We start from the raw sequence: 17,418 nt of genomic DNA, 5'->3' as shown, positions 1-17,418 counted from the left end.
CTGAACATCCCCATCCTCAAAGATCTCTGTATGGGGGTGGAGACTGACATAAAACAGATGTCTTTAACACCCTGTGGTAGTCCCAGTGGTAAAGATAGGCATAGCGGGATATGCACCAGCAGAAGGGGCTCCGAAACCAGGTGGGGATTTCAGAAGAGTGAGGGGGTAATCAGGAAAGGCTTTCTGGAGGAGGTGACACTCGAGGTGGGTCTTAAGGAATGTGGTGGAGTTAGTCGCATTAAGATTTATGTAAAGGCATTGAGGGCCTAATTCAGGTTGTGAGAGGAGATGTGAGGCCATTCTGGTAAGGTGAGTATGTGCTTGGCTGAGGTTCGAGCTGGTGAATACATAGCAGGACTTGTTTGCACATTTGTGATTTTTTAGCATCATTACTTGATTGCCTGAGTATGACATAATTAATTATTTTAACACTTCTATGGTAGACGATACTGTTAGTAGTTTCTTAAAGCTAGAAATAACTATAGCCTAAGTTTGTAAAAATAATAAACCACATTTTTTGAAGTTTTGAGAAGTTGATTGTATGGAGGTATAATTTACATATAGTGAAATGCCAGGATTTTAGGTGTACAGTTTGAGCTTGACAGATACACTTGAGTAACTACTAACCAGTTGAAATAGCGTTTTCTGTTCCCTTCAGAGTCGTCCCCCCCCACCCCATGCCCCTTTGTGGTCAGTCTCCACCACCCCGGAGTAACCATTGGTCTCATTTCCATCACCTCAAGTTAGCTTTTTCCATCCCACAGCTTCGTGTGAATGAAGTGTATTTGGCTTCCTGTGCCAGGAGCTTCATCTGTGCTGAGGCTGTCGATTCATCTGTGTTCGGTCTTTTCCTTTTTATTGCTGAGGACAGGTGTCGTTGAATGGCTGCACCACAGTTTGTGCATCCATTTCCATGATTTACATTCGGGTTGTTGTCTCGGTTTTGGCTCATAGGAATAAAGCTGTTATGAAGTTTGTACAAGTCTTTTTATGGATCTTTGTTTTCATTTGTCTTGGATATTATAAACCACTTCCAGGCCATAAGGCAGATGTGTATTGACCATTTCAAGAAGGTGCCAGTCCTCCCCCCCATGGTTATCCCCTTGTACATTCCCCCCAAACATGAGAGCTGCCGCTGCTTCACCCTCTGACCAGACCTGATACTGTCTTTTTAATTTTAACGATTTTATTTGGTATTCATTGTGGCTTTAATTTGGATTTCCCTGATGACTAATGACGCTAAGCATCTTTTCACATGCTTATTTGGCATCTGTATACCCTTTTGTGAAGGGCCTGTGTCTTACTAGTTTTAAAATTAGGCTATTTTATTGAGTTGTACAGAGTTTAGCATAAATACAAAAACTTCTGAGAGCATATCGAAACGCTGTCCATTAGTATACCCTCTTCTGTTGTTTTGTGCATTTGTAGTGTAAATGGATAAAAGCCACTGTCTCTGTGGTCTTCTCTCTCTCTCTTTTTTTTAAGAGCATATTTACACCTGGTAGTTTTCTCTTGTGGTGGTGGTGGTTTTTGTTTTGGTTTTTTTTTTTTTGAAGGCGGTCCTAGAGTCAAAAGTATTTATTGTGTTAAAATATCACCATCTAGTGGTCAAAGAATAATATTTTAGGTACTATTAACTTTGTAAACATCTAATATACATACATTATCAAATGTGTGTATATACACACACGTATCTGTATAGTAATATATAATGTATGTAATGTGAATAACAAAATATACACATACATAAATGTAAAGCATAATGTAATAAACAGTTCATGAACCCACTACCTTACTGCAGAACCAAAATATTTTCAGTACTGTTGAAACTACCTGCTTGTTCTTCAGTTCCACTCCTCAGTCTCCCATGTGTCATGTTACCTAGAAAAATACCTTTCTGACTTTTATCATTTATACTTCTGATAAACGTGATCAGTAGTTAATCAGATCCTTTGGAATTACCAAACTTAGGGTATGCTACCAAATATCGTGATGCTGTAATTCCCCACCACATTGCACTTTGCTACAATATTAATGCTTTATATTAATTGATAATTTTTTTAAGTGGAAGGGAAGAATAAGAAAGAATGGGCTCAGGCATTTAATTTTCATATTTTCCAAAAGGGGTCTGTGAGTGTGAGTGAGGTGAGTAAAACGAAGCTGCTGATATCGGGTGAATGTGGCTTGCTCGGACAACATTAGGATGGGCCCGTGCATTTTTGTTATTGTATCATTTCAGAAGAGACCACACTTGGTGATTTTATTGATTTTAATTTTGAATATCATGTCCAATGGAGAAAATGTGTTAAGGCAATAGAACATAGCGATAAAGGCAGAAATAAGGTAGTAAGAACTTGCAAGGTACACGCACGTGTCCAGGCTGGCTGGCTGCTGTTCCTCGTGGCAGTAATACGCCCACTTCTGGCTTACCCTGAGCACTGGCGTCCAAGAACAAGAACGCCGTATTTCTGAGAAACCAAAACTTACTTGGATTTAGAAATAGGCATGTAATCTTGAACGTCTCCATGTCTCAATTTTCACATCTGTAATCTCAGAGTTGTGAGAATTCACATGGAAGTGTGTGTGTGTGTGTGTGAGAGAGAGAGAGAGAGTGTGAGCAAGAGAGGAGAGATGGGGAATAGGAACAGTGCCTCACACAGAGTAAGAACTCAAATTATAGTGGTATATGAATAATGAGTAAAATATGAGACTTTGAGATACTTTGTAGTTTTAGAAATAGGTGTGTGTGTGTGTGTGTGTGTGTGTGTGTGTGTGTGTGTGTCCCCACCCCTGCCCTTTGGTTGTAATTACATCTTTTCATTTTAGGATGCCTTGTTCTTCCTGAAGGATTTCTTCACCAGTCTTTCTACGGAAGTAGAGCTGCTGGTGGCCCCAGATCCAGAAGGTAGTAAATCTGTATACTTTGGAAAGGTCTGTCACAATTACTTGGGTTGATGTTGGTGGTTATGAGGCCTTTTTGAGAGTGTACTTACAGTCTTTATGTTCATTTACATAAATGTGCTTTGTGTCTATTTTTTTGTATTTTGCAAATGCAGTTTATGTAAGAGTAATAATTTAAAAGGTGGAAGTCAATTTTCTCTGCAGCAGTAATTGTGTTTATTAAATGTAGCAAAACAAGTGAAATCCACGTTTATTTTAAATGGTTGCTCTAAAGAAGTGTTCCGAATCTTTCAAATGTGCACGTTGTTTTTCAGTTAAAAAGTCTCCTGGAGCTGATGTCACCTGCAGTTTGCCAAGGCACTTAAGCACCTCCAAGGAGCCAAATCTAGTTCTTTCTTTCCCTGGGCCAAAGCAGCCTTCCCAAGATAATGGTGCCAATTCAGTGGAAGTGGTTAATGGGGAGGAAGAGAAGGACTTCACAGCTGAAGAAGCATCATTTAGTGATCAGCCAGTGTTTTTTAGGTAAATCACTGAATTTCGATAACAAATGAAGTTAATTCAGCATTTTGCAGGTTGTTTTTTAATGTGTTTGTGTACCACTAATCGTGAGGTTACGCCAGCTTTTCTTTGCACTGCCAAACAGTAACTGGTATCTTTATTTACGTGTGGGCTCCATGTATCCTGCACCCCTTGATTACACGTAGTGACCGTGGTTCGGGAGTCATTTCTCTTTTTTTTTTTTTTTTAAGATTTTATTTATTTATTCGACAGAGAGAGAGACAGCCAGCAAGAGAGGGAACACAAGCAGGGGGAGTGGGAGAGGAAGAAGCAGGCTCATAGCAGAAGAGCCTGATGTGGGGCTCGATCCCACAAACGCTGGGATCACACCCTGAGCCGAAGGCAGACGCTTAACCGCTGTGCCACCCAGGCGCCCCAGGAGTCATTTCTCTTGATTCTGCACCAGGAATGTCCTTTTCCTCTTAGCTTCTTCTTTTTTCCTCCCACTTTCCAGTCACTGTTATGGCTTATTTGTACTTCCTCAAACATGAAGTCCTTTCCTCTTTTCCCTTACACACCTTGGCTTCCCCGTGCTTCCCTTCTCCCGTGTGGGCATTTTCCATCTGGTTTTCCATCTGCCTTTCCCCATCACTGTTGTGTCTTTCCTGACGCTTTGCTCCCTGGCTCAGTCGGCACTGTCGGGAAAGCCAGGCCAGCTGTGCTGCCGCTGTCTGCTGTGGCTCCTGCCCCACGATTCAGCTAGCTGCTTGCACGCTGGAATTTATCCTCAGTTCCACACCCATTCATTCTTCCCATCTTCCTTCTTTTGTGGCCCTTCATGGTGGGCATGGAGCCTTGGCTCCGTTGGGAGGAGAAAGAAGGAAGATCTGAGCCACCTGTGTTGTGAGGGACCATTAGTTATTTCCCCTCATTTTCTTTACTCCTGCTGACATCAATTGTCCCCAAATTCTGTCTTTTCAAGCTGACTTTAGGTTAGACTTAGGGTATAGCCCAAAGTGGGCAGTATAACTATTTAAAGTACTTTCATATTTTTATGTATCTTGAAAATAGAGAAAAAAAAATAACAATATGAGAATTGGAAAGATTCTGGATAGATGATCTCTGGCAGTTCCAAATGTTTCACCAGGAAAGAAGAATCTCTTTTATTACTTTCCCATATTGATCTTTTAAATTTTCTTACTACCAAAAAATTATGTATCATAAGTAATGATTTGAATTCTCATTTTATATTAATCACCTATGAACTCCTAGTTTGGTTTTTGTGAACACTGGCTAGCCAGTCCAAAAGAAATTGAATTGTTAACAATTCTGGCCTGAAAGCAAAGAAATTTGACACTTTTTATTCGGCTTGTATAGCCTCACTCAGGTTAATGTTTTGGGTTTTTTTATTTATTTTTATTTTTTTATTTTTTTTAAATGATTTTTTATTATATTATGTTAGTCACCACACAGTACATCCCCAGATTCCGATGTAAAGTTCGATGCTCCATTAGTTGCGTTTAACACCCAGTGCACCATGCAATACGTGCCCCCCTTACCACCCATCACCAGTCTATCCCATTCCCCCACCCCCCTCCCCTCTGAAGTCCTCAGTTTGTTTCTCATAGTCCATAGTCTCTCATGTTTCATTCCCCCTTCTGATTACCCCCCTTTTCTTTATCCCTTTCTTCCCCTACCAATCATCCTAGTTCTTATGTTCCATAGATGAGAGAAATCATATGATAATTGTCTTTCTCTGCTTGACTTATTTCAATTAGCATTATCTCCTCCAGTGCCGTCCATGTTGCAGCAAATGTTGAGAATTCGTTCTTTCTGATAGCTGAGTAATATTCCATTGTATATATGGACCACAGCTTCTTAATCCAGTCATCTGTTGAAGGGCATCTCGGCTCCTTCCACGATTTAGCTATTGTGGACAATGCTGCTATGAACATTGGGGTGCATATGGCCCTTCTCTTCACTACGTCTGTATCTTTGGGGTTAACACCCAGTAGTTTTGGGTTTTTTTAATTAGACTATTTAAAATAGCTGTGGATTTCTTTTTTGTTGTTGTTGTTTAAGATTTTATTTATTTATTTGACAGAGAGGGAGATAGCCAGCGAGAGAGGGAACACAAGCAGGGGGAGAGGGAGAGGAAGAAGCAGGCTCCCAGCAGAGGAGCCTGATGTGGGGCTCGATCCCAGGACTCCGGGATCACGCCCTGAGCCGAAGGCAGGTGCTTAACGACTGAGCCACCCAGGCACCCCTAAAATAGCTGTGGATTTCTGTTTTTATTCTCAAAAGCTCCTAGAAGGCCTAGGGGTGGTAGTCAGTGATAAAATCCAGATTACTCATTTCACAGATGAGGAACTTCAGTGTCCGGAGAAGTAAGTTGACTTGCTCAAGACCACACAGTTAGTGGCCCAGTCAAGACCAGAACACGGGTCTTAATCCCCAATCTGTGCATTTTCTAAGTGATGGTGTAATATCCGCCAACCATTCCATATTTATTGAGCTCTTACTCTGTGTATGCCAGGTTCTGTTCTAGGCACAGTGAACAAAGTCGAGAAAAATTCCCTATATAATTGAGCTTACAGATAATTAAAATATATGATTTGTCATATTATGTGCCATGAAAAAAGCAGAGTGAGAAAGGAAGAGAGCCAAAATGCCCAGAGAACCAAGCGGAGATGTGTATTTGGAAGATGAGGGATGACCTGAGGTCCTAGGCTCCTGTAGTGATTGATGTTTAAATACAACATTTCCATTTTACTGGGGGTTAAATTGGACTTTTGTGGAATGGCTTAGGACGTAAATGCAGACATTAATTCTGTAGGAAAATTGTGTTTTAAGCCCAATTTACAGCCCAGCTTTGGGAAGCCAGCTCCTTTTGTTTGATGTATACCGTCAGTGTGTAATTATGATTTCATTCTCACAGAATTCCCAGTGCTTGTGTGTTGATACCCTGTTTATAAGCATTAATTTAAAGAATGCTCACTAAAATTCACCAGTGTTAGGTGGCATTTTTAAAATTTACTAAGACGTTTAGGCTCAGAGTTTAAGTTCCTTGCCCATGATGCTTTTCTCTTTTTTACTTCTTGGTAATGATTATATTATTTGGTTTAATCTTGAAGGTCGCCTTTATTATTCCTGTGTATAAATTGAGAATATCTGCCAGAATAAATTTTCTAAGGTAAACATTTAGTAAACTAGGAGAAGTTTTTTGTGAGAAAATTTAAATAAAATAAATGCAATATATAAAATGATTAACATTAGTTTAGTTGTTATATTTATTACCTTCAGAAAAGGTAGAGCTAAAAGACATTGCCCTTTATTTAGGCCTTGAGATATTCACATTATTTTGTGGTTTTGTTTTTATTATCCAATTGAACAAATTAATTTAGATCTAATTTCAGCTGTTAGTACTTTTGAATATAAATAACTCCCCTCCTTTCTTTATCTTCAGAGAATTTAGATTCACATCAGAAGTTCCTATTCGACTTGATTATCATGGCAAGCACGTTTCAATGGATCAGGTTTGGAAACTTTGTATAAATATACTCTACAAAATTATCTCCTTTGTTTTTCTAATTGAGTTAATTTTTAAACTTTTTCTGTCATGCATTTTTTGTCATGACATGCAAGATTTTAAAATTTAATTGTTTTTAAAGTAAACATCATTTACTTAGCCCATGAGTAAAATTTAGTATATATTGGGTCGTATATATTATTAAGTATGTATTTTAGCTGCATTAGTGAATAAATATTACTTTGACTTGCCCAAATAACAACTATTTTAAATGTTCAGTCTCTCAGTTATACATTAATCTGGCTTTTTTTAATTTTAAAGGGTACGCTAGCCGGGATTCTAATTGGTCTGGCCCAGTTAAACTGCTCAGAACTGAAGCTGAAGCGGCTTTTCTACCGGCATGGGTGGGTCGGTTTCTATAATATGAGGCTCTGTGGTACAGTGACTGTAATTAGTTTACGACAAATCAAACACTGACTTTTCTTAGGAAATGTAAGTCATTATTTTATAGTACTGTGTGCAGAGAGTTCTTTGTTAGAGGAGGCTTACTGATTAGGGGCTGCTTTTTATGCTGAGAGAGCAGTAGTTTGAACAGAATAGTATTTTTCAGAAATAACTATAGTTATTTTTTAATAATTTCCCAAAGTCATAAATTCGTTTATTTAGCTAAAAGACTGGAAGTTCACAACATAATGGTTCTTAGTAGCTGAGAACCATGTAGCAATTTATAGACAGTGAGTTAATCCTATGCTAGAGCTTAAAGATTTTATTTGAGAGGGAGGGCGTGTGCACACACAAGTGTGGGGAGGGGGAGGAAGAGGAAGAGGGAGAGGGAGAGGGAGAGAGCATCTCAAGCAGACTTTGTGCTGAGTACGGAGCCTGAAGTGGGACTTGATCTTACAACCTTGGGATCGTGACCTGAGCTGAAACCAAGAGTTTGGTATTCCACCAGCTGAGCCACCCAGGCGCCCCCTATGCTAGAGCTTTAGATGTTCAAGAAATAGGAGCAGTGGAAGAACACATTTATACGTGTTACCAAAGCCTTGTAGAAATTACGAACATTAAACTGGATTATATATATGTGTACGTATATGTGTGTATATGTATGTTCAGATTGTTCATCAATAATATTTTGTCCTTATAATCGGTAAATTTTCTTTTGTCTTAAGTTAAAAAATCCCCCCAATTTATTATGTTGAATGAATTTAAGTCAGAGAAAAACAAATACCATATGATTTCACTCATATGATGAACAGATGAACATAGGGGAAGGGAAGGAAAAATAAAATAACAGGGAGGAAGGCAAACCATAAGAGACTCTTAACTCTAGGGAACATGCTGGAGGGGTGGGGGGTGGGGGGATTGGGTAACTGGGTGATGGGCATTAAGGAGGGCACTTGATGTAATAAGTATTGGATGTTATATGCAACTGATGAATCACTAAATTCTACCCTTGAAACTAGAAAAAAAAATCCCCCCAACTTATCTGAACCTACAAATTTCTTTCTCTTTTCCGTATACTAATAGTCATTTGCTCTAGCTTGCTAGGTGTTGACAAATTGTTTTCGTATGCAATCACCGAATGGCTTACTGACATTAAGAAGAACCAACTACCAGGAATCCTGGGAGGGGTTGGGCCTATGCATTCACTAGTACAATTAGGTGAGTTTTCTTTTTTAATCAAAAGATGATTTATTTTGCCTGATCTGTGATTATTTATTTATTTGTTTATTTGACAGAGAGACAGCCAGCATGAGAGGTAACACAAGACACAAGCAGGGGGAGTGGGAGAGGAAGAAGCAGGCTCCCAGCGGAACAGGGAGCCCTATGTGGTGCTCATTCCCAGGACCCTGGGATCACGCCCTGAGCTGAAGGCAAACACTTAATGACTAGCCACCCAGGCGCCCCTGATCTATGATTCTTAACCCCTTTGGAATTAAGGGTGCCTTTGAGACAGTCTGTGTGAGGACTGTCTTTCTAAAAAAACCTCTGTGTGTGGTCATGCACACATGTAAGAGCACTTTGCATCCCATTTGAAGTTAAAAGCCCCAGGGTTAGAGTGATAGTGGAGATCTGAGCTCCAGCACTGGCACTGATTTCTCTGTGTTGACCGTTGTTCTAGTGCAAGGCCTGAAGGACTTGGTCTGGTTACCGATAGAGCAGTACCGGAAGGATGGTCGCATTGTCAGAGGGTTCCAGAGAGGTGCTGCCTCCTTTGGCACCTCGACAGCAATGGCTGCTCTGGAGCTCACAAACAGGATGGTTCAGACCATACAGGTATCTTTGCACAGACTGCCTTACTCTGTACAGAGAGGAAGACTTACTGTGGAATGGTTGGGGCTTTTATGTTTTTAAAGAGATACTGTGAAGTATACAAAATGTAGAGAATAGATATCTTATTTAGGAATATTTAGTATTGTGGGTTTTTGTTGTTGCTGTTTTTATTACTCAGCTCTCCGGTGTTAAGTAATATGTAGAATAAAGCAGTGAAATAATACAGTGTCAAATTTGTTTGCTTATTTCGGTTAAATTCTAACCATTAAGTTGAGGACTTATTTTGCCTCATTTATATGAGTAGATCATAGCTAAATGTGAAGAAAGCCTTACAGATCAAACAGTAGATGTATTAAGGTTTGTTACGGTAAGTATTAAGCTCCAGTTGACCTTTTCCATTTGTTCACAGACAGGGCATTCTCAATTAACCTGGTAACGTGGAGGAGGGGGACAGAGGAGGGACTGAGAAAGTCAGCTCAATCCAGATATTAGTTCTTAATGTGCACTTTAATGTTCTTGTTATACAAGTGCTAAGGTTTTGCCGTGAAGAACTCCCGGTAGCGCAGACGTGCCTGCATCAGGGCCTGCGAGTCCCTATGGCAGGTGCTTTGCTGGAGCAGAACTCTGCAGACTTTCTTCTGATTCGTCTCTTACTTTCTGATAAAATGATCCAGGCAGCAGCAGAGACTGCTTATGACATGGTGTCTCCTGGGACCCTTTCTATGGAGCCCAAGAAGATCAAAAGGTTTCCTCATCACCGCTTAGCCCACCAGCCAGTGGACCTGCGGGAAGGTGTGGCCAAGGCCTACAGTGTTGTGAAAGAGGTGAGCGCTTACCTGGGTGGGCGGGCCGTAACCAGCTGACCTGCTTTCTTGGCTTTTTCGCAAGAGCGTTCTGTGGTTGGAAACTCCTGGGAGTGGACTTGGAGTTGCTGCCAACAGCAAGTGCAGATGTCTGTGTGAGGGCGGAGAGGAGGGCCACATAGTGACGGGCTCGCAGCGAGAGTCGTGACCTGCAGGGAAGGCTGGGTCTCCTCACGTGCAGAAGCCAGCCGGGTAGCGGACACACACTCACGCCCGCGCCAGCTGGACACAGCCCGTAGTTGCCCTGCGCTATAAAACTCAGCTTTGTTTAAAAGTACAGCTTTTCGGGTGAATCACTCACCCTGATCCCATTCCCATGCCTTCACTCTCCTCAAGATGGTACACGTGTTTTGGTACGAGTTTTTATAGTTCTATTGTGTATGTATCCATAAGCAACACGTACTATTTATAGTTTAGAAGTTAACATACATGGGGTCATAGTGCATGTCTCAGTCTGTAACGTGTGCCTCTCAAGCTTTATCCGTGGTGACACACGTGAATCTCATTTAAAGTGTCTTACGGCATTTCATCGCAGGACTATAGCATACTTGATTTTCCAGTTGGTAGACCATGTTTTCCCCAAACCACTGCTATAGGAATGTTTATATAAATGTCCCTTTGTTCATTGGTTTCAAGAGGTTGGTAAGAATGAAGTTGGTGATTTGTAACCATCTGAATCTCGACATTTATTACGCGTAATTGCAATTTAGTTGCACCCATGAATCCTGGTTCTTAATGGACACTGTCGGGGGCATTTCCTGTTGTCATCTTTCCTAGACATTCTTTTTAATGTGACATGAAGTTTGAGGTGGTTTTACTCTTGATGCATGTATTAGGATTTCATTAAAGATCTTTTTCCCTGTCGTATTCTGAGGCACAAGTGCCTAGGACAGTCTTTTCCCTGACAAAGTGGCCTCTGTGGTCCCGAATGGTCAGAAGACCACTGAAGTGGGGACCCCAGGAAATGTATTAGTGGAATAAATAAAGGTGAGACCACTTGCTTTTCTTGAAAGGAGATTTAGTCGGGAGAATAATTACTGGTCAGACCCATTCCTGTAGATGTCCGAATCGGGCCAGTTATCAGTAGACATGTTAGAAATCAGGTTTATAAAAATATCCTGGGGTTCAGGCATAGCAGGGGCGGTGGGCAGCAGGATATCATAGCACTTGGATACACTTTGCAGTTTGCGTGATGCTTGCCTGATTTAATCTGTATTCATTTGAAAACATATTTGTGTGCTTACTTTGTGCCAGGTGTATAGCAACCGTTAAAGGTAGGTGGTGTTCCTCACTTGCCCACGAGGACACTGGCTCAGCAGGAATGGCTCCCCAGTGTAGTGGGGGGAGTCAGCAGTGGGGCCACGATTGGACCCTGGGCATTCGGGTCTGCCGTGTGGTTCTAAGACTGTCAGTGTGAAGAACGGGGTTAGGGGGCTGAGAGCAGTGAGCATGGATCGAGATGGCACGGTGTGCTTGATTAGACCAAATCTAACTTCCGTGTTAAAAACATTTTAAGCAGAGGCTCCTACGTGGTGATAAATGTATCTTTTCCCTTTTAGATGTTAGTAACTCAAAGGTGGAGAGAAAACATTCCAGCTGTTTCACAGTTTGGCTCTTCCTTTAGATCCAGGCTCGGCACACTGTAGCTTCTAGGTCACGTCTGGCTCAGACCTGTTTTGTGTGGATTTACCAGCTCAGAATTATCTTAACAACTTTAAAGGATTGTAAAAAGAAAAAAAAATCATATATGATAGAAACTGTGTGGCCCACAAATGTTTGCCATGTGGCTCCTTCCAGAGAAAGCTGGCTGACCCTTGCTTACGGCATTCCCTTCCGTGGTAGGCAGGCAGCTGTGTGAGGGCAGCGGCCGTGGTCCAGGGCGTGCTTCGTGAAAACGGAGCACCAGTCTCTGCGGGTGCCTTGTGCCAGCGACGTCGGACAGTCACCATAGACTTTTAATTCCGCATTGAAAGGACTTGACTGACAAAACAAAACAATGAATGAAAGAAAGGCTTCAGCTCAGGTAACACACTGAAGTGATGGAGCTGAGATATGGATTCGCGTCTGTCGTCTCCAGACGCGGTGGTGGTACTCACTATATTACAATCAGCTCATACCTGCCTGTTGGCCGTGGGCTAGGGAGGGGAGCTGAGAGAGGACAGAGAAGGATGCTGGGGACAGATGGATCAACCGTGAGCATTTTCTTTATTGTCAGGGTTTCACTTACTGTGGATAGTTTTAAAAGCAGCACTTGTATTTGTTTTTAGTTGTGTACTTTTTCTCCCCATACGGTATTACATGTTTACCCTGCTGTGCCAGGTAGAAATGATACTCTTGTTAGTTTGTTGGAACGATGGCTGGATGCTGGGCTAGGACGGGGTTCCTTGATTTCCCTGGAGAGCCCAAAGCACCTTGCACTGTGCCCTTCACTGAGATGGTCACAACGGAACAGTGCCTCGTGTGCCCTGCGGGATTTCTGAGTTAGACAAATGGTAGATTCAGAAGTCGTGTGGGGCTTTACCACTTTGGCTTGATCAACACATTTATGTATTCACCTTTAAAGGGTAGCAGTCATGATTATTTTAATGTTACACAGTTATAAGAAACATGAAAAGAATGCTACAGAAACTTTTAAATTATTAAACATATTCCTGCTTTATGTTTTCAGAATTTTTACTATTTAATCCAGTCCTTTTATCTTAATTGAATGTTCCACAGTTATCTTTTCTGGTACATAGCCAGTAATTTAAAACAATTTTCTGGAACTTTGTAGAATTGGGTTTTCTTGTTAGAGTTGAATCAAAGGAACTATCACCGTATTCCTTTTGTGATTATATTTATTCCAGAAGCTTTGTTTGCTAAGTTTGATTTAACTAGAGTGATTAATAGTGCCAAGAAAGCTATTCTTGGATCATTAAATATTTCTTTAAGCTTCCCTCCGTGAAATGGTAGCTTAGCTATATTTTCTACACGCACATGTCACAACAAAATGCTAAATCATAATAATTGCCTCTTATTTTCCCTATAATTACAATTTTGTCATAAATACAATTATCCTGGTTATCTCGAAAGCACAGTGGGTTTTTTGGTCTTGTTATAAGCATCATGTTGATAATCTCTGCTAAAGTTGTATACAATAGGATAATTCCGAGATTTTTCTGACCTTCTGTCCTCTCCCCCTTCCAGGGACTTACAGACACGGCTCAGACAATTTACGAAACCGCGGCTCGAGAACACGAGAGCAGAGGGGTCACTGGTGCCGTGGGCGAGGTCCTGCGCCAGATTCCTCCTGCGGTGGTGAGACCTCTGATTGTTGCCACAGAAGCGACATCAAACGTCTTAGGCGGCATGAGAAACCAAATTAGACCAGATGTCCGGCAAGACGAGTCACAGAAATGGCGCCATGGGGAAGACTGACACTTCAGATGCGGTCCTTTGTGGAGACGGGGAGGGTGAGAATAAGGAGGAGGTGTCCTGTTGGCAGTGTTAGAGGGTACTCGTTTAACTTTATTGTGCTCATCTCAGGAACAAAAGCATTTCTTAGTTAAATAATTTAATATTAAAGCAACATGCAACCAAAAACTTTTGACATTTTAGGGCTAGTTTGGTACTTGCCTAGAGAAATGTTTGGTGGCTAGTGTCAAAAGTCCTTAAGTGTTTGCTGCCAAGTGAGTGGATTGCTTGCTTTTATTAAAATGGCTGTAATCCTCCTGCTATGGATGAGACATCATTGGAAACCTCCTGTCACAGTACAGAGTGCTCAGAAACATGCGTGCACTTTGAAAGCACTATTTATGCTGCCCTGAGGAATTGAGTTTTCTCAAGGATAAAAAGAATCACAGCTTCGAAACTTTCATTGAGAATGAGAGACAGAAGCTACAGGGAAAGCGAAGCAAATAGGATTTTAATATAAATATCACTGAGGAATAAATAACCTAGTCTGATGGATTTAGTGTCCGTGCACTTGAGAACGTTATTTCCGTTCCCTCAGAAAATCTTTCTGTGGGCGTTTGAGAACGTGAATGTTGCAGACATGTTCTGTTGTGTTGCACTTTATCCTCTGTGTGTGTGTGTGTGTGTGTGTGTGTGTTTAGATTAATACAAGTCATGTGATCTATTTGTTATGTCATTTACAGATTTTCACAAAATATAAAGAGGAGTAAGACTGAATGTTTTTGGCAAAGGAAGCTAACTCAGATGTAGTAACTTCCATTCATTTTAAGTGTAAATGAAAATGTGCGTTCTATAATGAACTGGGGCCCATATGATTGTTTATGTGTTCACTTTTAAGCAGATATAGTGCAAGCTTGTTAGGAATGCGTGGAAAGGGAGATTGGAAATGATTTTTACTTTTCTGAAATTAACCAAAAATCCTCCAAATACGCCCTAGTCAGCTATTTCGGAGTACCGTTTTTACTTGGTTAACAATGTACATTTTGATAACCTGTCAGGAATGAATAAAGTATTTTTATTTAAAGGTAAAATTGTTTCATGCTTCCATGAACATTTTGCTTTTCTTAGAGCATATTCATAGATGCAGTACTTGGATCCATCCCAAGACACTTGGGGAATACTTTCTCGAAACTGATTTTGGTTAATATCGAGTAAGTCATTACCTAGGTGTGAGAGGAAAATTGTTTGCAAGGACTCACTTTTTTACTTTAGGTGAATCTTGCAGAAAGTAAGTGTAGGACTTCGTGTTCATCCACTGTTTAAAGTCGCATGATGTGAATTCTCATTTTCTGAAGTGGGAGAATGCTGTCCACGTGAATTTGGATTTCAGAACTGCATTTCAGTTTGGGGTTTTTAAAAGTGATGTTGAATCGATTCCATTCTCTAGATTTTCTGAACAAGAAAGCAATGTAAACCAAACATCTGGACGTTTAAAATTCATAAAAATTGTGCTAAACAGCATTTAATTTTTATTGTTTCCTTTTTACTGCTAAAAAAACTTTAAAAAGGCACTGCTCATGGAACCATCCGTTACTCTGTCTCAAATAAATGGAGTTGTGTAGAATGTGATCCTGAGTGGACAGTAGCCACACCTGTGTGTCGTCACAAAGGCTCAGCCTGCTTCGGGGGCACGTTCTGACCACCCTGCTCGCTGACCCCATGCTGCTCCATGCGTCCTTAAAACAGAACATACTGTGTCTGTAATTTGTGATGGTTAATCACACTGCAAAGCCCTTGATCAAACTTAAACTATAAAATCTCTTTAAAATCTGTCTTCCATAGTCAAACTATTTAAATTCAGTCAGATATAGTCTAGGGAGAAATAGTCATCCTCTTCTTTGCACTCTTGAGTTGCAAATAGACCCATCTTTTGACAAGTTCAGTTTATAAATCCTATTGTAACACGTATCTTCATAATGTCCTCTCCGTGGTACTTTCTCTGTCCTGTGCTCATGCATGTGCTGGCCGCAGAATCTGGGTTTGGGAATCAGAAACCTGCCTCAGAAAGGCCCAGTGTCAAGGCTCTGTTTGTTGCCAGTTTAACCGAGATGCTCTTTTAGATGTCTGCATCGACTGTATTTGAACACTTCTGCATTCTTAAGTAGCCTCATTTTTTTCTTAAAAATGTCTTTCTCAACCTTTATGTCACAGTGACACAGTAAGAAAAGTGTTGGGCAGGACCCTTGGGCTCCCAGATCTGCCATCAGTCGGCAGGTGACTTGGCCAAGACATTAGATTTCTGTAAACCTAGCATCTGTCTGCGAACTAAGGGGTTTTGTATGACAAAGCCCAGCAGAGATTTTTGGATGATCAGTGTGTGTGTGTGTGTGTGTGTGTGTGTGTGTGTGTGTGTGTGTGCCGGTGTGGGTGTGGGTGTGTGGGTGAGTGTGTGTGGGTGGGTGGGTGTGGTGGTGGTGGTCGTGGTGGATGTAGTCCTTGGTGGACTGCCCCAGACCTGTGACACCCCAGGCTGGTGGCGATGGAGGAGAGCACGGAGGTCACATCACACGCGGTAGCCAGGGGCCCCTTAAGATCATGGATCTTTCAGAGTACTGAGTTGCTGAGTGGGCACTGTGCCTACGTGGTTGACTTGTGATGAGCGATTCTGCATGCAGTAGACAGCGTGTGTCCACGTGTCGCTGCGTGGAGGCTGTAGAGCTGTTTCCCCAGCGAGTCCAGGTGAGCGAGCTTGACCAAGATCCATCGGCGGGTTTATAATACCACAGTGTTACAGAAGCACGTGAAGACCACTTTAGAAAGGCAGCGAAGGCCGTGGGCCATGGCAATACTTCCTCTTGAATGGGGCTGATGTGCACCCCAAGTTTCCCTTCCTCTCTGTCCCCAGATTGCTATTATTTACAAGTAGAACATCCCCTTTTAATATTTGCCTTTTAGGATAGACGTAATACGGCTTTTCTTCTAGACATAGCAATAATCTTTCATTTTACTGAAGTTTGGGTCCAATTTGGATTCCCACTTGAAGCACATATATTTCACATCAATATTTTTATAATGCAAGACTCACTTTAGGGAATCTTTCCAAGTGGCAGTGTGCCTAGAATAGCAAAAATACTAAAAACTGATGTTTCCTGCCTCCTGCTGTGTGTCACTTTTAAATGGTATTAACATATTTCCAGGAAAAATGTTTAGTTTCCAATCCTCTCCTTTAAAAACAGCGTTCTGTAGGTTTGGCGCCTTTGCTCAGTTTCAAAGCAGTCTAGACAACTCTGTCTGCTCCTGTGCAGGGGCCGCTGGTCCAAGGGTGTCCTGCCTCCCTCGAGTGTGTTTGGGTTGGGTTCTGTGCACTGTGGACTCTCCCCAGAGCGGGTGGACTTCAGCAGTTTTCAGTGAGAGCTTCTAGACCTACTTAAGCCATGAGGGCCAATGTCTGTGAAGTTCTTTGAGCTTGGAAGTACGGGGCTGTCAGAAACCAAGTGATACTCTTCTGTGTCTGCAGATGTGTCATCCATGGCACGCAGCACTTGGTATCAAATAGAATAAATCAAATAGAAATTCGTGAGTCTTAGGGTTAACTAGGAAGGTTACTTGTATAGTGTATAGTTAATGTAGGGGGAAAATCTTTTGTCAAACAATCTTATTTCTGTTTATTGGAAGGTATAGCCAGTCTTTCCATAGAAGCCTAGTTGAGTGCTTTCAAGCCAACCTATTTTCCTGCCCGTGTTTTCAGGACCATGTAAGCGCACCACCCCCTTAACAGACCTTGTAAGCCCAGCTGCCATCAGTCCGTTGACGTGGGCAGTATTTTCCTTAGATCCTGTGTACATCAGGGACAGAAAAGGTGTTCCAACGCACCGTCGTCATGGGCTGCTTTGGGGATGAGAAATTTGAGTTTTAACAGTTTACACCGAGAGGTAAGCAGGTTTAAAAAATTTGGTATCA

General features: G+C 41.5%; 1 protein-coding gene across 3 annotated transcripts in view; it reads left to right on the top strand.

Annotated features, from left to right (window-relative positions):
* ATG2B (autophagy related 2B) overlaps positions 1 to 15,082 on the top strand; it is an 80,035-nt gene extending 64,953 nt beyond the window's left edge. For all 3 annotated transcript variants that reach the window (XM_019792975.2, XM_011216869.3, XM_002930135.4), the window contains exons 35-42: positions 2,827 to 2,905; positions 3,216 to 3,423; positions 6,866 to 6,935; positions 7,250 to 7,332; positions 8,469 to 8,590; positions 9,051 to 9,205; positions 9,877 to 10,026; positions 13,252 to 15,082. In XM_019792975.2, the coding sequence (XP_019648534.1) occupies positions 2,827 to 2,905; positions 3,216 to 3,423; positions 6,866 to 6,935; positions 7,250 to 7,332; positions 8,469 to 8,590; positions 9,051 to 9,205; positions 9,877 to 10,026; positions 13,252 to 13,482 (1,098 nt within the window). In that variant the 3' untranslated portion in view covers positions 13,483 to 15,082. The remainder of the gene's footprint in view (positions 1 to 2,826; positions 2,906 to 3,215; positions 3,424 to 6,865; positions 6,936 to 7,249; positions 7,333 to 8,468; positions 8,591 to 9,050; positions 9,206 to 9,876; positions 10,027 to 13,251) is intronic.
* The last annotated feature ends 2,336 nt before the right edge of the window (positions 15,083 to 17,418 follow it).

The sequence above is a fragment of the Ailuropoda melanoleuca genome, chromosome 14 (assembly GCF_002007445.2).
Source record: "Ailuropoda melanoleuca isolate Jingjing chromosome 14, ASM200744v2, whole genome shotgun sequence".
Classification (NCBI taxonomy): Eukaryota; Metazoa; Chordata; class Mammalia; order Carnivora; family Ursidae; genus Ailuropoda; species Ailuropoda melanoleuca.
This window is presented reverse-complemented; position numbering and strand designations above follow the sequence as displayed.